Genomic DNA, 21,812 nt, shown 5'->3' with positions numbered 1-21,812 from the left:
AGTTTTTCTTCTTTTCTACTTTGATTTTCTGTATTTTGGATGTCTTTTATTTCTTCTATGGTTATTATGGATTTAATCATGAACTAAACTATTAGCCTAGGGTTTTAATGGATTCTCCTGAACCTTTATTTTAAATTAATGCAAGTTTTATGATTTCAATTTTATCTTGTGATTTATTCAATTCGAACATAATGCTTGTGAATGATTGATCACCATTAACATGAAATATATGGTTTTGATTCGAAATCTGAAAAGTGAGAATTGAATATGCTGTAATTGAATAAACATAGATTTCATATTAGGACGAGAGTACCTGTGTGGTCTGTGTAGTTTTAGGGTTGTTAATCTTAATGCCTATCTTATGTTTATTTATCACAGAGATGTAGAAAATTTGCATAAGATTGAGACTTATATATCCTAGTACGAATATAAGTTATTATTGTTGACCTGTTATCACAAGAGAAGAACTGAATAGTAAGATTTGTGTTAAGGAAAATTAAAGAGGATGGTTGATGAAATTAATTGCCCTAGTTTTTAATCCATTGAATTTCCGTCACGTTATTTATTTTCAGTTATTGAAGTTAATTTTAGATTTTTGTTTTACAGTTTTAGTTAATTATTGTGACTCAATTATTGTTAGCCAAATAGAAATAGGAATTAAGTTTGGGTATTTAGTATACAGTCCTCGTGGGAACGATCTCACTTACTCTTTATTACTTGTTACGATTACGTGCACTTGCGTATCGATTTTACACAACAAAAGCTCACCTAGAGAAGAAAGATAATTGTCTTGTGATGGTTTGTTTAGAATCCAATATTATTGATGTGCCCTCAAATTATTGGTGGTTAGATACTGGAGCCACAATTCATGTTACGAATTCCTTGCAGGTAGTGACAAGTCGAAGAAGACCGAGTAGTCTGGAGAAGAATGTGTACATGGGAGATGATAAAAAAGTCCAAATCGAACTTTTGGGGACAGTTAGATTGCAGTTGAATACAGGACATTTTTTTGGAGTTACAGGATGTTGCTTACATACCCTCTTTTAGGAGGAATTTGATTTCTGTATCTATTTTGGATAGGCTTGGATATAGTTTTCTTTTTGGAACTGGTAAACTCACTTTGTATCGTGACTCTCTTTTGGTTGGAAATGGAACTTTATGTGGAAATTTATATAAACTTGATTTGCATGATGTTGCTTCTGTTTCTTCTACTTCTTGTCTTAATGCTGTTGTAGGCTCTAAACGTGCAAGATTAGATTTGAAATCTTCTATGTTGTGGCATAAATGTTTAGGCCATATCTCTAAAGATAGAATGCAAAGGTTGGTGAAAGATGGGGTTCTTCAAGAACTAGATTTTTCAAATTTTACTGCCTGTGTTGATTGTATTAAAGGAAAGTTAACGGCCAAGGTTAGAAAGAGCAAGTCAGACAGGTGCACAGATGTATTGGAGCTTATTCATACTGATATTTGTGGGCCTTTTGTTTCGCCTGCTATGGGTGGTTATAAATACTTTATCACCTTCATTGATGACTTTTCCCGGTATGGCCATGTTGAGCTCATTCGTGAAAAATCTGAATCTTTAGATGCGTTTAAGATTTTTAAGACGAAAGTTGAGCTTCAAAAGGGGAAGAAGATCAAGGCAGTTAATTCTGATAGAGGTGGAGAGTATTATGGACGTTATGATGAAAGTGGAAGGAACCCCGGGCCTTTCGCTAGGTACTTACAGGAATGTGGCATTGATGCAAGATATACAATGCCAGGAACACCCCAACAGAATGGAATTTTTGAAAGGAGAAATCGCACTCTTCTTGACATGGTGCGATGTATGTTGATTCATTCTAGTTTGCCAGAGTTTTTATGGGGTGAGGCATTAAAGGCTACAACTTATATCTTGAATCAAGTGCCCAACAAGTCTGTCCCAAAGACGCCTTATGAGCTATGGTCAAGTAAGAAACCAAGCTTGCGTCATTTTCATGTTTGGGGTTGCAAAGCAGAAGTGAGGCCCTATAATCCACAGTCTAAAAAACTTGATCCGAAGACCATTAGTGGCTATTTTGTGGGCTACACCATTGGATCAAGGGGTTCCAGATTTTATTGCCCATCTCACACCACCAAGGTTATAGAATCAAATAGGGCTGTCTATTTTGAGGATGAATTTGGTTCAAGTCAAGGGTCAAGAGAAATTGTTTTCAGGGAAGAACGCATTGTTGTCCCTGTACCTGTCGCTTCCGCTCTTATTGATGACCCTGTGATTGAATAGATTCCGGCAGAAACTCATGATGAACCTCAAAATCAAGAACAATGTGAAAATCTTGATATTGGGGATGATGAAGCTATGGTGAGAAGATCACAAAGAATCCGCAAGTCTGCTATTCCTAATGATTACCTTGTCTATTTACAGGAACATGAGTTTGATGTAGGAGACACTTTTGAGCCAGTTACATATCAAGAAGCTATGAATAGTTCTAAATCTGTGTTGTGGATGGATGCAATGAAAGATGAGTTGAATTATATGTCACAAAATGAAGTTTGGGAGTTGGTTGAATTACCCAAAGGTTGCAGACCCATTGGATGCAAATGGGTGTATAAGATCAAACATGATTTGAATGGGCAAGTGGAAAGATATAAGGCTAGGCTTGTGGCTAAAGGTTATAGCTAGAGAGAAGGTATTGATTTTAAAGAAACCTTTTCACTTGTTTCCACCAAAGATTCGTTGCGAATCATTATGGCTAAAATTGATCATTTTGATCTAGAACTCAATCAAATGGATGTGAGGACTGCCTTCTTGAATGGAGATTTATTTGAAGATGTTTACATGACTCAACCTATTGGTTTTGAGAAGTCTGGCAAATAACACATGGTTTGCAAGCTCAAAAAGTCTATCTATGGGCTTAAACAAGCATCAAGGCAGTGGTATCTCAAGTTCGATATGATTGTCACTACAAATGGCTTCAAGGAGAATGTTGTAGATCAATGTATATACATGAAGGTCAGTGGGAGTAGTTTCATTTTTCTAGTACTGTATGTTGACGACATCCTGCTTGCATCTAATAATTCTGATCTGTTGACTGAGACAAAACAACTTTTGTTTAGCCATTTTGATATGAAGGATCTTGGTGAGGCTTCCTATGTGCTTGGGATTCAGATTCTTCGGGATAAGGCTAATGGTATTCTTCGTTTGTCTCAGAAGACTTACATTGATCGGATCTTGAAAAGATTCAATATGCATGCATGTTCTCCTGGGAAGGCACCAATAGTGAAGGGTGACAAGTTCTCAAAGGCTCAATGTCCACAAAATGATAAAGAAAGAGATGAAATGAAAGTCGTTCCTTATGCGTCATTGGTTGGTAGCTTGATGTATGCTCAAGTATGCACACGTCCTGATATTACTTTTGTTGTCAGCGTGTTGGGTAGATACTTGAGTGATCCTGGTCTTAGCCATTGGAAAGCGGCTAAGAAAGTCATGAGGTATCTTCAGGGTACAAAGGATCATATCTTGACTTATCGGCGAGCTGACACTCTTGATATAGTTGGGTTCAGTGACGCCAATTATGCAGGATGCGTGGATGATAAAAAGTCCACTTCAGGCTACATTTATATGATGGCTGGAGGAGCTGTATCATGGAAAAGTGTCAAGCAGACACTCACAACTTCTTCTACGATGGAGGCAGAATATATGGCGTGTTATGAGGCTACTTGTCAAGCAATATGGCTGCGGAATTTCATTTCAACATTGAATGTTGTAGACTCTATTTCGAGGCCGCTGAAATTGTATTGTGACAACTCCGCAGCAGTAGCTTTCTCTAAGAACACTAGGAGTACTTCTCGCTCAAAGCAGATTGATATAAAGTACTATTTTGTTAAAGAGAAAGTCGCTGAGTCCCTCATTTCTATTGAGTACACGCCTACCACTAGCATGTTAGCAGACCCACTAACGAAAGGCTTACCTGTATGTGTGTTTTTAGAGCACGTTGCCCGAATGGGATTGTTAAGAGCCTAGCTTGTTGAGCTTAGTGGGAGTTTTGTTATTTATGTATTGAACATGTTAGTATTTTGTATGGATTGCTTATAGCTTGTGTTTTGTTATGAACATGCATAATGATAATTGAAATCACTTCTTATTGTTGCTATTACATATATATGTTTATATAAGTATATACTATTGTTCATCGAAGTGACATGTACAAAAGGAGATGAATGTGCATAGTCTCAAATTAATGTACCACATGCATGTTTGGTTTAATGATTGTTATTGTATTTGAATGTCTTCAAGACCGAATCATAAATAATATATGTATCCTATCGATATGATATTATATATGATTTATTAGACTGCCTTTTAGTGATGGACAATATTATGGTAGTTTGATTATATTGTCCAAGTGGGAGAATGTTAGAATTTTATATGGACTAATATAATTACAAACATAATTCCATTATCACAATCATTTTCTAGAGTGCCTACGAATAGTTAAAGACCATAATGGGATGCTTAATATTAATCTAATTGCATTTGAGGCACATGGTAGCACCCTAAAGACTATAGGTTGGCTCATTAAACCATAGTGCACCATATCTGATAATATAAGCCCAATAGGCTCAATATACCCCTTAGGGTAAGAAGGCATACGAGACATATATATAGAACATATATGTTGTTGGGTGAAAATAAGCAGGTGGTTTTGGTAAGGGTTGCTCTCCATAAGTTCTCTATTGCATTGCTTTTCTAATATTGTTTGTGTAGATCGTGAGAGATTCAAAGATGAACATTTGAGACTCAATGTCAGGTATGTTTAATCTCTATATATCTAATTCAACGCTCTAAATAAAATGTGTTCCTGGATTGTTGTATGAGCATGTAATGTTGTTTTGAATCTGATTTATAGATTTAATGCTCATAATATTGTTTTAAATTTATCAGTTTAATCTAACTAAAAAAAGCTTAAAGTATAATTGAAAATGAGAGAGAATGAAGAGAATAGATGCATATTTTTTTTTCTCTTCTAATTAAGTGTGGAAGTATATAGGGAAAGACTAATAGTTAGCCAATAATAATATATTAAAAGAACTTATTTTAACTGCAAAAAGTGTAACAAGCAGCTGGATCGAATACACTATTTGATTAATCACTTTAGAATAGTGATGAATCCGATTTAAAAAGAATAACCTCAAGAACATAAAAAACAACACAATAGTTTTTTACATGGTTCGGTTGTCCTAGTCTATGGAGCCACACTTAGAAAAGAAAACTAATTAGTAAAGATCACAAATACAAAAACAATGACATGTATAAGATTAGACTCATTCTATATCGTTGTCGCACGATCTTTCAAATTCTTATACTAATCTTGTTTTTTCAAGAATTAGCTCTTCACTCAAACTCTATTGGAGGATGACTAATTGTTTTCTTCATCTTGAAGAAAGACTTGATTAGTTCTTATCCTGAAGACCTTGATGATTCTTCCTCCCGAAGAAAGACTTTGTTCAGATCTTCTCCCGAATAATGTAGAAGTAATCACAATGAAAATAATACATTGAATTCTAAAATCTAAAGGGTATAAAAAATAGTGCAACATGTACTCAAAGAAAAGACTTTATTTCCACTCTTAATCTCACAAAATACAAAATCATTATACAAATCACTACTACAAAAAATGGTTTTAGGACTGGCATTGCGAGTCCTAAAAAAGTTTTTAGGACTCGCGCGGCACGAGTCCTCTATTTGAGAGCCCTTAAAAACTGGGGTTTTTTAGGACTTGCGTTGCGAGTCCTAAAAAATGTGCAAGTCCTAAAAAGTTTTATTATTAATTTTTAAAAAATGAATTGGTGGCCAAAGCTCCCGTCGGAGCTCCGGCAACAGCGGTGGCGCCACCACCGGCGACGGTGGTTCGTGAAAACAATGATTGACTTTCGAAGCCTAAGGCTCGGGGAACGTTGTGGTGGTGGTGGTTCTTCGTGGAACGGAATGTGGTGGCCGGTTTTGAGGTAAAAAGTTTCTGACTCCATAGATTCCGACGAACACCAAAAATGAAATCCGGCGACTTCTAACCCGATCCTTGGTTGGGTTTTGCTCGCATGAAAGTGTTGAGTACGATGGTGGTGGTGGCTCGACTCACAACGACCCAAGGTGATCGGAATCTCGTCGGAAACTTTGGGAAACCCAACACTGAGATCTTCTCAGTTGTCCATCTTAGGAGGTGCGTGAGGGCTCGAGCTCGCGAGGGTCGAAGCTTCGGTGGCCTCCGAAGCTCCCTGGGCGGCGGGGAAGGCAGCGGTCGGGCTCGACAAACTTTCAGGCGAGAGAGGGAAGGAGAGAGAGAGGAGAGAGAAAGAAGAGGGGCTGATAAGTGTGAGTTTTTTTTTTTTTTTAATTTAGTTATTTATAAAACTTTAATTTTTTTTAGGACACGCATTCCAGGAGGTGTTTTTTTAAAACCCAAAATCAAACTTTTTTAGGACACACAGAGCGAGTCCTAAAAGATATTCTTTAAGGATTCGCAACGCGAGTCCTAAAAAGTCCATAAGTTATTTTTAGGACTTGCTTATATGTAAGTGTTCTAAAAAAGTGTCCTAAAAACTATTTTTTTGTAGTAGTGAATACAAATTACATTCATGATATGTGAGAAAAACTTTTATTGACTACAAAAACTTTTATTTGTACCAACCAGTTTGACAAATTAGACAAGTCAACATGTACTTGCAAAAAAAAAACAACCCATCAACCTTTGTTTAAAAAATCACAAAGATTTTATCATAATGGATATGGGATTTTATCATAATGGATATGGGAAACAATCATAATAATATAAAGAATTGATTCCATATAAGATGGTAAAAAAGAGAAATAATCAAAGTTACATGAAATTGATATATGAGTGTTAGGGTAATTTAATATTCGGATCGCACTTTTTTAATTTAAGAATTAATATTAAGCATAGGTAAGAAATCGTGAGAAACTTCCCATATAGTACAACTTAAATGCATCACGGTCAGCACCCCAATTAATAGGTCAACAACCAACTCGTCAGTCGTGTTTGTCTTTCCAACGTGAAATTTACTTGTATAGACTGACTGGTACTATAATGACTTGGAACGAAGAAAAGTCACATAGTACTATCTCTTGACATAAAGTGGCGAATAAATCATCATTTATTATGGTGGACCAACAAGAGCATCCAACTCTTGTAGCCACACAAGTGGTTTGAGCATATTTGTTGGATAAAACTTTTATTTGTTGTGGTTAGAAAAGTTGCTACTTTGAGACAACGTTATTTAATTTTTTTTTTGAAAAATTAATAATATTTTATACTAATTTATGTATTTTTGGCAACACACAAAGTTACTTGTCCTAAGAAACATAATGGTATTTATATATAAATATACTAAGTAATAATAGGGTGTAATATTTGTTATTAGGTTATGTGTGATTTTATATTAATTAAATAAGATTATAGAGCTGAGGCTCTATTAAAATCTGAATTAGAGCTGCGGCTCTATCAAGTGGAGCCGCAGCGCCAGTCCGTACGGAAGCCGAAGTTAGGGCATTTTTCAAGGGCAATTTTGTCCTTTCGCACGTAATTAATTAGGGATTATAAAAGCTTTCTTAATGATGTTTTTAGAGGAGATTTAACCAAGGAGACGGCTGAAGGCACATGATAGAGGATTGCGAGCAGATTTGAAGAATTGATCACAGTTTTTCTTCTTTTCTACTTTGATTTTCTGTATTTTGGATGTCTTTTATTTCTTCTATGGTTATTATGGATTTAATCATGAACTAAACTATTAGCCTAGGGTTTTAATGGATTCTCCTGAACCTTTATTTTAAATTAATGCAAGTTTTATGATTTCAATTTTATCTTGTGATTTATTCAATTCGAACATAATGCTTGTGAATGATTGATCACCATTAACATGAAATATATGGTTTTGATTCGAAATCTGAAAAGTGAGAATTGAATATGCTGTAATTGAATAAACATAGATTTCATATTAGGACGAGAGTACCTGTGTGGTCTGTGTAGTTTTAGGGTTGTTAATCTTAATGCCTATCTTATGTTTATTTATCACAGAGATGTAGAAAATTTGCATAAGATTGAGACTTATATATCCTAGTACGAATATAAGTTATTATTGTTGACCTGCTATCACAAGAGAAGAACTGAATAGTAAGATTTGTGTTAAGGAAAATTAAAGAGGATGGTTGATGAAATTAATTGCCCTAGTTTTTAATCCATTGAATTTCCGTCACGTTATTTATTTTCAGTTATTGAAGTTAATTTTAGATTTTTGTTTTACAGTTTTAGTTAATTATTGTGACTCAATTATTGTTAGCCAAATAGAAATAGGAATTAAGTTTGGGTATTTAGTATACAGTCCTCGTGGGAACGATCTCACTTACTCTTTATTACTTGTTACGATTACGTGCACTTGCGTATCGATTTTACACAACAAAAGCTCACCTAGAGAAGAAAGATAATTGTCTTGTGATGGTTTGTTTAGAATCCAATATTATTGATGTGCCCTCAAATTATTGGTGGTTAGATACTGGAGCCACAATTCATGTTACGAATTCCTTGCAGGTAGTGACAAGTCGAAGAAGACCGAGTAGTCTGGAGAAGAATGTGTACATGGGAGATGATAAAAAAGTCCAAATCGAACTTTTGGGGACAGTTAGATTGCAGTTGAATACAGGACATTTTTTTGGAGTTACAGGATGTTGCTTACATACCCTCTTTTAGGAGGAATTTGATTTCTGTATCTATTTTGGATAGGCTTGGATATAGTTTTCTTTTTGGAACTGGTAAACTCACTTTGTATCGTGACTCTCTTTTGGTTGGAAATGGAACTTTATGTGGAAATTTATATAAACTTGATTTGCATGATGTTGCTTCTGTTTCTTCTACTTCTTGTCTTAATGCTGTTGTAGGCTCTAAACGTGCAAGATTAGATTTGAAATCTTCTATGTTGTGGCATAAATGTTTAGGCCATATCTCTAAAGATAGAATGCAAAGGTTGGTGAAAGATGGGGTTCTTCAAGAACTAGATTTTTCAAATTTTACTGCCTGTGTTGATTGTATTAAAGGAAAGTTAACGACCAAGGTTAGAAAGAGCAAGTCAGACAGGTGCACAGATGTATTGGAGCATATTCATACTGATATTTGTGGGCCTTTTGTTTCGCCTGCTATGGGTGGTTATAAATACTTTATCACCTTCATTGATGACTTTTCCCGGTATGGCCATGTTGAGCTCATTCGTGAAAAATCTGAATCTTTAGATGCGTTTAAGATTTTTAAGACGAAAGTTGAGCTTCAAAAGGGGAAGAAGATCAAGGCAGTTAATTCTGATAGAGGTGGAGAGTATTATGGACGTTATGATGAAAGTGGAAGGAACCCCGGGCCTTTCGCTAGGTACTTACAGGAATGTGGCATTGATGCAAGATATACAATGCCAGGAACACCCCAACAGAATGGAATTTTTGAAAGGAGAAATCGCACTCTTCTTGACATGGTGCGATGTATGTTGATTCATTCTAGTTTGCCAGAGTTTTTATGGGGTGAGGCATTAAAGGCTACAACTTATATCTTGAATCAAGTGCCCAACAAGTCTGTCCCAAAGACGCCTTATGAGCTATGGTCAAGTAAGAAACCAAGCTTGCGTCATTTTCATGTTTGGGGTTGCAAAGCAGAAGTGAGGCCCTATAATCCACAGTCTAAAAAACTTGATCCGAAGACCATTAGTGGCTATTTTGTGGGCTACACCATTGGATCAAGGGGTTCCAGATTTTATTGCCCATCTCACACCACCAAGGTTATAGAATCAAATAGGGCTGTCTATTTTGAGGATGAATTTGGTTCAAGTCAAGGGTCAAGAGAAATTGTTTTCAGGGAAGAACGCATTGTTGTCCCTGTACCTGTCGCTTCCGCTCTTATTGATGACCCTGTGATTGAATAGATTCCGGCAGAAACTCATGATGAACCTCAAAATCAAGAACAATGTGAAAATCTTGATATTGGGGATGATGAAGCTATGGTGAGAAGATCACAAAGAATCCGCAAGTCTGCTATTCCTAATGATTACCTTGTCTATTTACAGGAACATGAGTTTGATGTAGGAGACACTTTTGAGCCAGTTACATATCAAGAAGCTATGAATAGTTCTAAATCTGTGTTGTGGATGGATGCAATGAAAGATGAGTTGAATTATATGTCACAAAATGAAGTTTGGGAGTTGGTTGAATTACCCAAAGGTTGCAGACCCATTGGATGCAAATGGGTGTATAAGATCAAACATGATTTGAATGGGCAAGTGGAAAGATATAAGGCTAGGCTTGTGGCTAAAGGCTATAGCTAGAGAGAAGGTATTGATTTTAAAGAAACCTTTTCACTTGTTTCCACCAAAGATTCGTTGCGAATCATTATGGCTAAAATTGATCATTTTGATCTAGAACTCAATCAAATGGATGTGAGGACTGCCTTCTTGAATGGAGATTTATTTGAAGATGTTTACATGACTCAACCTATTGGTTTTGAGAAGTCTGGCAAATAACACATGGTTTGCAAGCTCAAAAAGTCTATCTATGGGCTTAAACAAGCATCAAGGCAGTGGTATCTCAAGTTCGATATGATTGTCACTACAAATGGCTTCAAGGAGAATGTTGTAGATCAATGTATATACATGAAGGTCAGTGGGAGTAGTTTCATTTTTCTAGTACTGTATGTTGACGACATCCTGCTTGCATCTAATAATTCTGATCTGTTGACTGAGACAAAACAACTTTTGTTTAGCCATTTTGATATGAAGGATCTTGGTGAGGCTTCCTATGTGCTTGGGATTCAGATTCTTCGGGATAAGGCTAATGGTATTCTTCGTTTGTCTCAGAAGACTTACATTGATCGGATCTTGAAAAGATTCAATATGCATGCATGTTCTCCTGGGAAGGCACCAATAGTGAAGGGTGACAAGTTCTCAAAGGCTCAATGTCCACAAAATGATAAAGAAAGAGATGAAATGAAAGTCGTTCCTTATGCGTCATTGGTTGGTAGCTTGATGTATGCTCAAGTATGCACACGTCCTGATATTACTTTTGTTGTCAGCGTGTTGGGTAGATACTTGAGTGATCCTGGTCTTAGCCATTGGAAAGCGGCTAAGAAAGTCATGAGGTATCTTCAGGGTACAAAGGATCATATCTTGACTTATCGGCGAGCTGACACTCTTGATATAGTTGGGTTCAGTGACGCCAATTATGCAGGATGCGTGGATGATAAAAAGTCCACTTCAGGCTACATTTATATGATGGCTGGAGGAGCTGTATCATGGAAAAGTGTCAAGCAGACACTCACAACTTCTTCTACGATGGAGGCAGAATATATGGCGTGTTATGAGGCTACTTGTCAAGCAATATGGCTGCGGAATTTCATTTCAACATTGAATGTTGTAGACTCTATTTCGAGGCCGCTGAAATTGTATTGTGACAACTCCGCAGCAGTAGCTTTCTCTAAGAACACTAGGAGTACTTCTCGCTCAAAGCAGATTGATATAAAGTACTATTTTGTTAAAGAGAAAGTCGCTGAGTCCCTCATTTCTATTGAGTACACGCCTACCACTAGCATGTTAGCAGACCCACTAACGAAAGGCTTACCTGTATGTGTGTTTTTAGAGCACGTTGCCCGAATGGGATTGTTAAGAGCCTAGCTTGTTGAGCTTAGTGGGAGTTTTGTTATTTATGTATTGAACATGTTAGTATTTTGTATGGATTGCTTATAGCTTGTGTTTTGTTATGAACATGCATAATGATAATTGAAATCACTTCTTATTGTTGCTATTACATATATATGTTTATATAAGTATATACTATTGTTCATCGAAGTGACATGTACAAAAGGAGATGAATGTGCATAGTCTCAAATTAATGTACCACATGCATGTTTGGTTTAATGATTGTTATTGTATTTGAATGTCTTCAAGACCGAATCATAAATAATATATGTATCCTATCGATATGATATTATATATGATTTATTAGACTGCCTTTTAGTGATGGACAATATTATGGTGGTTTGATTATATTGTCCAAGTGGGAGAATGTTAGAATTTTATATGGACTAATATAATTACAAACATAATTCCATTATCACAATCATTTTCTAGAGTGCCTACGAATAGTTAAAGACCATAATGGGATGCTTAATATTAATCTAATTGCATTTGAGGCACATGGTAGCACCCTAAAGACTATAGGTTGGCTCATTAAACCATAGTGCACCATATCTGATAATATAAGCCCAATAGGCTCAATATACCCCTTAGGGTAAGAAGGCATACGAGACATATATATAGAACATATATGTTGTTGGGTGAAAATAAGCAGGTGGTTTTGGTAAGGGTTGCTCTCCATAAGTTCTCTATTGCATTGCTTTTCTAATATTGTTTGTGTAGATCGTGAGAGATTCAAAGATGAACATTTGAGACTCAATGTCAGGTATGTTTAATCTCTATATATCCAATTCAACGCTCTAAATAAAATGTGTTCCTGGATTGTTGTATGAGCATGTAATGTTGTTTTGAATCTGATTTATAGATTTAATGCTCATAATATTGTTTTAAATTTATCAGTTTAATCTAACTAAAAAAAGCTTAAAGTATAATTGAAAATGAGAGAGAATGAAGAGAATAGATGCATATTTTTTTTTCTCTTCTAATTAAGTGTGGAAGTATATAGGGAAAGACTAATAGTTAGCCAATAATAATATATTAAAAGAACTTATTTTAACTGCAAAAAGTGTAACAAGCAGCTGGATCGAATACACTATTTGATTAATCACTTTAGAATAGTGATGAATCCGATTTAAAAAGAATAACCTCAAGAACATAAAAAACAACACAATAGTTTTTTACATGGTTCGGTTGTCCTAGTCTATGGAGCCACACTTAGAAAAGAAAACTAATTAGTAAAGATCACAAATACAAAAACAATGACATGTATAAGATTAGACTCATTCTATATCGTTGTCGCACGATCTTTCAAATTCTTATACTAATCTTGTTTTTTCAAGAATTAGCTCTTCACTCAAACTCTATTGGAGGATGACTAATTGTTTTCTTCATCTTGAAGAAAGACTTGATTAGTTCTTATCCTGAAGACCTTGATGATTCTTCCTCCCGAAGAAAGACTTTGTTCAGATCTTCTCCCGAATAATGTAGAAGTAATCACAATGAAAATAATACATTGAATTCTAAAATCTAAAGGGTATAAAAAATAGTGCAACATGTACTCAAAGAAAAGACTTTATTTCCACTCTTAATCTCACAAAATACAAAATCATTATACAAATCACTACTACAAAAAATGGTTTTAGGACTGGCATTGCGAGTCCTAAAAAAGTTTTTAGGACTCGCGCGGCACGAGTCCTCTATTTGAGAGCCCTTAAAAACTGGGGTTTTTTAGGACTTGCGTTGCGAGTCCTAAAAAATGTGCAAGTCCTAAAAAGTTTTATTATTAATTTTTAAAAAATGAATTGGTGGCCAAAGCTCCCGTCGGAGCTCCGGCAACAGCGGTGGCGCCACCACCGGCGACGGTGGTTCGTGAAAACAATGATTGACTTTCGAAGCCTAAGGCTCGGGGAACGTTGTGGTGGTGGTGGTTCTTCGTGGAACGGAATGTGGTGGCCGGTTTTGAGGTAAAAAGTTTCTGACTCCATAGATTCCGACGAACACCAAAAATGAAATCCGGCGACTTCTAACCCGATCCTTGGTTGGGTTTTGCTCGCATGAAAGTGTTGAGTACGATGGTGGTGGTGGCTCGACTCACAACGACCCAAGGTGATCGGAATCTCGTCGGAAACTTTGGGAAACCCAACACTGAGATCTTCTCAGTTGTCCATCTTAGGAGGCGCGTGAGGGCTCGAGCTCGCGAGGGTCGAAGCTTCGGTGGCCTCCGAAGCTCCCTGGGCGGCGGGGAAGGCAGCGGTCGGGCTCGACAAACTTTCAGGCGAGAGAGGGAAGGAGAGAGAGAGGAGAGAGAAAGAAGAGGGGCTGATAAGTGTGAGTTTTTTTTTTAATTTAGTTATTTATAAAACTTTAATTTTTTTTAGGACACGCATTCCAGGAGGTGTTTTTTTAAAACCCAAAATCAAACTTTTTTAGGACACACAGAGCGAGTCCTAAAAGATATTCTTTAAGGATTCGCAACGCGAGTCCTAAAAAGTCCATAAGTTATTTTTAGGACTTGCTTATATGTAAGTGTTCTAAAAAAGTGTCCTAAAAACTATTTTTTTGTAGTAGTGAATACAAATTACATTCATGATATGTGAGAAAAACTTTTATTGACTACAAAAACTTTTATTTGTACCAACCAGTTTGACAAATTAGACAAGTCAACATGTACTTGCAAAAAAAAAACAACCCATCAACCTTTGTTTAAAAAATCACAAAGATTTTATCATAATGGATATGGGATTTTATCATAATGGATATGGGAAACAATCATAATAATATAAAGAATTGATTCCATATAAGATGGTAAAAAAGAGAAATAATCAAAGTTACATGAAATTGATATATGAGTGTTAGGGTAATTTAATATTCGGATCGCACTTTTTTAATTTAAGAATTAATATTAAGCATAGGTAAGAAATCGTGAGAAACTTCCCATATAGTACAACTTAAATGCATCACGGTCAGCACCCCAATTAATAGGTCAACAACCAACTCGTCAGTCGTGTTTGTCTTTCCAACGTGAAATTTACTTGTATAGACTGACTGGTACTATAATGACTTGGAACGAAGAAAAGTCACATAGTACTATCTCTTGACATAAAGTGGCGAATAAATCATCATTATTATGGTGGACCAACAAGAGCATCCAACTCTTGTAGCCACACAGTAGTTTGAGCATATTTGTTGGATAAAATTTTTATTTGTTGTGGATAGAAAAATTGTCATTTTGAGACAACGATATTTATTTATTTTTTAAAAAATTAATAATATTTTATACTAATTTATGTATTTTTGGCAACACACAAAGTTACTTGCCCTAAGAAACATAATGGTATTTATATATAAATATACTAAGTAATAATAGGGTGTAATATTTGTTATTAGGTTATGTGTGATTTTATATTAATTAAATAAGATTATAGGTGCATTTAGATAGTAATTTTTAAGTTTAAAACTAATACAACTAAACAAAATCTAAAATAAATATAAAAATATTTATATATATTTGTATGTGTGTTTTCTTTTGTAAATTATATATATATTTTAGGTTATTTATGTGTGCTTAAAAAGTAAATTGTTTGATATTGTTTATTAACTTGTAATTTGGTGTTCACAATAATTTAAATGTTGATATTTTTATTTTGATATTTTTTATGTTTTGATTTAATGTATAGTGTATTCAAGTTTTAAAATCATATAGTTTTTTTTAAATACCTATAAATTATAATATAATAAAGTATTAAAAAAATTCTAAATTAAAAATATAAATTTAAAAAAATTATTTGATGAAATTTTAATTATTTAATTTTAAAAATATTATCTTCAATAAAATGTTATAGAACCGAGAATAAAATAAGAGCTAGCATTTAAAGCAGAGTTGGAACTTAAGCTTTAATATTAACTTAGAAGTATACAAACTATTACTTAAAAATTTAACAACACAATTCATTTAAGTTCAAACTACACATAAAGTTATTAACCTTATAAGTTTAATCTAACTAAAAAAAGCTTGAAGTATAATTGAAAATGAGAGAGAATATGCATATTTTTTTTTTCTCTTCTAATTAAGTGTGGAATTGTATAGGAAAAGACTAATAATTAGCCAATAATAATATATTAAAAGAACTTATTTTAACTGCAAAAATGTAATAAGTAGATGGATCGAATACACTATTTGATTAATCACTTTAGAATGGTGATGAATCAGATTTAAACAGAATAACCTCGAGAACATAAAAAACAACACAATATTTTTTTACATGGTTTGGTTGTCTTAGTCCATGAAGCCACACTTAGAGAAGAAAACTAATTAGTAAAGATCATAAATACAAAAACAATGATTTGTATAAGATTAGACTCATTCTATATCGTTGTCACACGATCTTTTGAATTCCAACGCTAATCTTGTTTCTACAAGAATTAGCTCTTCACTCAAACTCCCTAGAAGGATGACTGATTGTTTTTTTCCTCTTGAATAAATGCTTGATTAGTTCTTGTCCTAAAGACCTTGATGATTCCTTCTCCTGAAGAAATACTTTGTTTAGATTTTCTCTCGAACAATGTAAAAGTAATCACAATGGAAATAATACATTGAATTCTAAAATCTAAAGGATATAAAAAATAGTGCAACATGTACTCAAAGAAATGACTTTATTACTACTCTTAATCTCACAAAATACAAACTCATTCTTCAAATACAAATTACATTCATCATCTGTGAAGAGAAAAACTTTTATTGGCTACAAAAGCTTTTATTTGTGGCAGTCAGTTGGATAATTAGACAGCTCAACATGCAATTACAATAAAAAAAACAACCCATCAACCTTTGTTTCAAAAATCACAAAGATTTTATCATAATGGGAAACAATCGTAATAATATAAAGAATTGATTCCATATAAGATGGTAAAAAAGAGAAATAATCAAAGTTACATGAAATTGATATATGAGTATTAGGGTAATTTAATATTCGGATGACACTTTTTTAATTTAAGAATTAATATTAAGCATAGGTAAGAAATCGTGAGAAACTTCCCATATAGTACAACTTAAATGCATCACGGCCAGCACCCCAGTCAATATGTCAACAACCAACTAGTCAGTCATGTTTCTCTTTCCATCGTGAAATTTAATTGTATAGAGCTCACATTTTTCTTGTCTTCGAATAATTCGGGTCGGGCTGGACTAGACCCGTATTTCAATTCGTGTCGGGCCAGACCTGCCCATATTTTAAAGAGTAAGCCCAACATGGCCCATGGGCCGGGCCCATGTCGTGCCATGCTCGTGCCATGTCGGGCCCACTTTTCTTCTTCAGGCTGGCTCACTTTTAGGCTCATTTTATTATTGCCAAAAAATGTGAGGATGAGAAATTGAACCATTCACATCTTCTTTAACAATCAATGTACTTACCACCTATTCAAATACATTTCTTTTTTAAATTATAGTTTTAGATATTTTTATATACTCTGCATAAAATTATATCAAAAGTAATTATTAGAATTTGAATACCTAATAATAAATACTAAAAAATTTTAACTCACAAATCTTAAAATAAATTAATATAATTATAAAAATATAAAATTGAGAAAAATAACAGATTTTTATTATCATTTTAATTTATAGATAATTGACAAATAAAAATTTATTATCATTATTAATGTCAAAATATCGCGCTTTTTATCGTGTCGTGCTTTCGGGCTAGTATGTTCGTGCTTTCGTGTTGTGCCTTTGGGCTTGTCGTGTCGTGCCGTGCTTAAGCCCATGTCGTGCCGTGCCATGCCAATTTTCAATTCGTGTCGTGTCTGGCCAAAACCCATATTTTTTTCATGCCGTGTCGTGCTCGTGCCTCCCGGGCTCGTGTCGATTTCGTGCCGTGCTAGAAAACCCGACCTGTATTTACAGCTCTACTTGGTACGAAGAAAAGTCACAAATACTATATAATGATTTGGAACGAAGAAAAGTCACATAGTGCTACCTCTTGACATAAGGTGGTGAATAAATCATCATTTATTATGGTGGACCAATAAGAAACAAAGTGGTGTTTATATATAAATATACTAAGTAATAATAAGGTGTAATATTTGTTATTAGGTTACGTGTAATTTTATATTAATTAAATAAGATTATAGGTGCATTTAGATAGTAATTTTTAAGTCTAAAACTAATACAACTAAACAAAATCTAAAATAAATATAAAAAAATATTTATATTTATATATATTTGTATGTGTGTGTTTTCTTTTGTAAATTATATATATATTAGGTTATTTATGTGTACTTAAAAAGTAAATTGTTTGATATTGTTTATTAACTTGTAATTTGGTGTTCACAATAATTTAATTGTTGATATTTTTATTTTGATATTTTTTATGTTTTGATTTTATGTATAGTGTATTCAAGTTTTAAAATTATATAGTTTTTTTTAAATACCTATAAATTATAATATAATAAAGTATTAAAAAAATTCTAAATTAAAACTATGAATTTAAAAAATTTATTTGATGAAATTTTAATTATTTAATTTAAAAAAATTTATATTAAACAAAAGGTTATAGAATCGAGAATAAAATAAGAGCTAGCATTTAAACAAAAGAAAAAAAAAGAGAGAAAGAAATAAGAAAAGAAAAGAATGAAATAGACTAAAGATAAAACAGAATTAGCTGAGTGAAAAATAGAAAGAAACTTGGTGGCCATCTAAGGAGGTATGGTACAGTCAATCTAATAATAAATTTAATAAGTGTTATGGTAGCATCACTTTATACAAAATGGATTATTAGTGTTATCAAAACTACTTTATAAGATTTCTGTATAATAAATCATTCAATTCCCACCTAGTCAATCAATGCAAAATATACAAGTTCATCACTATTGAGATATTCTCTCTCTGATTGTCATGGCGTTTTCTAAACGTATCCTGGTGATTATACTAGAAAAACTCTTTGTCATTCTAATTTTAATCAATGTAGAAGCGCAAACAATCCCCTCCAACATCATCAAATTAGGTTCTTCCTTGTCCTCCAATTTCACTTGTAACATTGGTAGTAGAAGTAGTTGTTGGTTCTCACATTCTGGTCTTTTCGCCTTTGGTTTCTATCCACAAGCTAATGGCTCCGCTGTTGGGATATGGATAGTTAATCAAACCGATCAAACCACCATTGTTTGGACTGCGAATCGTGACGATCCACCTTTGTCCTCAATGGCCACTCTGGAGTTAACAGAACAAGGTTTGGAGTTAACAGATAATAGTACTATGACCGAATCAAAAGTCATTGCCGGTGCCGAGAACGAGGCAACTTCAGCTGCTTTACTTGACTCGGGGAATTTTGTGCTTTACCTCAATCGTTCTATCATTTGGGAGAGCTTTCAACTTCCGACTGACACCATTTTAGGTGGTCAGAACCTCTCCCAATCCCAAAAATTGGAATCTAGCGTTTCCACAACAGATCATTCAAGTGGAAAATTTCGCCTCGTTTTGCAACCGAGTAACACTATAAACCTTGGTTTGTTCCCTGTAAACTCCTCAGCCGCCTATTGGGCTCCTGTCCCCAGTGGCCGTATCTATTCTCAGTTGTCTCTCGATTTCGAAGGTTCTCTTTTTCTGACTGGTTCAGATACAGACGAAGACATGATTTTCGTAAATGGGTCTTCTTCTTCTTCTTCCTCTTCCGCAGATGGGAGCAGATGGAAAAATGGTAGTGTTATCTATAGAGCAACGCTAGATGCCGATGGGGTTTTTAGATTGTATTCTCATCACAGTCACAACGTATCACTGAAGAACAATACTGTCTCAAATGCTGTGGTTGAATGGTCAGCACTGGACAACGAATGCATGGTAGATGGTATCTGTGGTATGAACAGTTATTGTGAGATCCAAAGGGAAAAGGCGGATTGTTATTGTTACCCTGGATACGCTTTCATAAACCCCATGACGAGATCCACCGGCTGCTACCGGAAATTCACCGCCGACGGCTGCATAACAGGAAATGATAGTAGAGAACCGGCTTCGTCCGTGATTAGTTCGTACAATATTACTCCTTTTGAGAACATGTCGTGGTACGATTCTGATACGTACTCAGATGTATTAAAAGAGAAAAAGGCTTGCAGCAACTCTTGCCTGGACGACTGTAACTGTTGGGCAGCGTTGCATACAGATTCAAACAAACGTTGCCGAAAATATAAGTTTCCACTCAAAAACGGTAAAAGGGGTTCATTTATATCAGCCACGGCTTTCTTGAAGATGGTACATTTAGTAAACTCTAGTACGAAAACCCCGGCTGCTACGAAATCCGACGCAACTGAAGCCAGAAAAAGTACAATCCTGATCATTCTTGGATCAAGTTTGGGCTCCATAGCATTCTTGTGCTCACTCTTGGCTATTTCGGGCTTCCTTCTTTACAAGCAGAGAGTTCATCGCTACAACAAGCTCTTAATGGAAAATTCCAAATTGGGGTTTGGTGTAGATTTTGGTCTGCATGTGTTTTCTTACAATGAGCTCGAGGAAGCGACAGAGGGATTCAATGACGAGCTTGGAAGAGGCTTGTTTGGAGCAGTCTACAAAGGGAATTTATTGTATAGTGGTCAAAATAAGGCCATTGCTGTAAAAAGACTCGAGAAGTTTGTGGAAGAGGGGATAAGAGAGTTTCGAGCTGAAATGTCCGCCATTGGAATGACTCATCACAGGAACTTAGTTCAATTGCTAGGTTTCTGTATTGAGGAGTCTAAAATGCTTCTTGTTTATGAATTTTTGAGTAATGGTTCTCTTGCAGATCTTCTCTGCAAGGACACTACTAATCGACCTTCGTGGAAAGATAGAGTGAGATATGTTCAAGAAGTGGCTAAAGGGGTGCTCTATCTGCATGAAGAATGCGCGGTCCACATCATACACGGCAATTTGAAATCTCAAAATATTTTGCTAGATGAAAGTTGGACTGCGAAGATCTCTGATTTTGGTTTTGCCAGGCTATTATTAATGCCAAGCCAACAATTCAGAATGTCCAAAGCATTAGTTGAAGAAAGATCAAGGTACTCTGCCCCAGAATGGCAGAAGAATGCTCTAATATCAGTTAAAGCTGATGTTTTCAGCTTTGGTGTAGTGCTTTTGGAGACCATATGTTTCAAAAGAAACAAAGATGTGAAGGTTTCCGGCGAGGGTGAAGAGATGTTTCTCTATCGTTGGGTTTATAATTGTTATAAGGCTGGAGAGTTGTTAAAGCTAGTGGAAGGTGAAAGAAATGTTGATTCGAGAACACTAGAAAGATTGGTGAGAGTGGGATTGTGGTGCACTCAAGATGATCCTGATTTGCGCCCTGCCATGAAGACTGTCATCTTGATGTTAGAAGGCACTGTGGACGTTCCTTCTCCACTAGCTACTTAATTTACCAGAGCTATATTTGTACTTTGTTTGTGTTATTAATTTTGGTGTGTGTTTGTTGTAGTGCTTGCTTTGGATTGCCAAACTATTGATTCAGTGTCACATGTTACCTTGAAGGGAGTTCATGTGGAGAGTGAGTATGAATAGATCCCAAGCTACTATGAAAATATTTATATATATCTATATATATATGTTTTAGCTGAGTAGGATGTTTGTTGTTAATACAAAATTTGTAGAGTAATGCTATTAGGCACCAATATGGTGGCCAACACCACTGATAGGTGACGCCTTACGAGTAGTTAGCGGTTTTCTATAATAATTATTAAATTTAAATATGTGAGATCCGATATTAAATTACACTAATAGTATTATAACAACTCATAATGGTATTTGGACACCATTAGTGCCATTTAGCAATTTTCTAATTTGTATGTGTATTTGTGTGCATAGAACAAAACATGAACAACAAACTAATACTATATAAAATTAAAACTCACTGTAGATGTTAACGAAAAGTTCTATTTAACTATGTTAAAACCGGATTCAAGCATTTTTTTTTTGGGACTTTACATAACTATACACATTGAATTAAATAATTACAGTTTTGTTAGAGATAAAAATATATACAAAAAACATATTAATTATTTTTATATATAATCGATTTGATTTGTACACTTTTCCTTTAATACTTACCAACATACAAACTTTCTTAAAATAACACAATTAAGCA

General features: G+C 34.7%; 1 protein-coding gene across 1 annotated transcript; it reads left to right on the top strand.

The window, feature by feature from the left end:
- Positions 1 to 18,604: 18,604 nt before the first annotated feature.
- On the top strand, positions 18,605 to 21,085 carry LOC133777728 (G-type lectin S-receptor-like serine/threonine-protein kinase LECRK2). The gene has a single exon (XM_062217448.1). The coding sequence runs from the start codon at positions 18,605 to 18,607 to the stop codon at positions 21,083 to 21,085; it is 2,481 nt and encodes an 826-aa protein (XP_062073432.1).
- Positions 21,086 to 21,812: the final 727 nt, after the last annotated feature.

Source organism: Humulus lupulus, chromosome 5, assembly GCF_963169125.1.
Source record: "Humulus lupulus chromosome 5, drHumLupu1.1, whole genome shotgun sequence".
Lineage (NCBI taxonomy): Eukaryota > Viridiplantae > Streptophyta > Magnoliopsida > Rosales > Cannabaceae > Humulus > Humulus lupulus.
The sequence above is the reverse complement of the archived record's forward strand: the minus strand, read 5'-3'. Positions and strand labels throughout refer to the sequence as shown.

Excerpts from the sequence above, each read along its gene's own strand:
- LOC133777728 (XM_062217448.1), top strand. The coding sequence starts at position 18,605 with ATGGCGTTTTCTAAACGTATCCTGGTGATTATACTAGAAAAACTCTTT.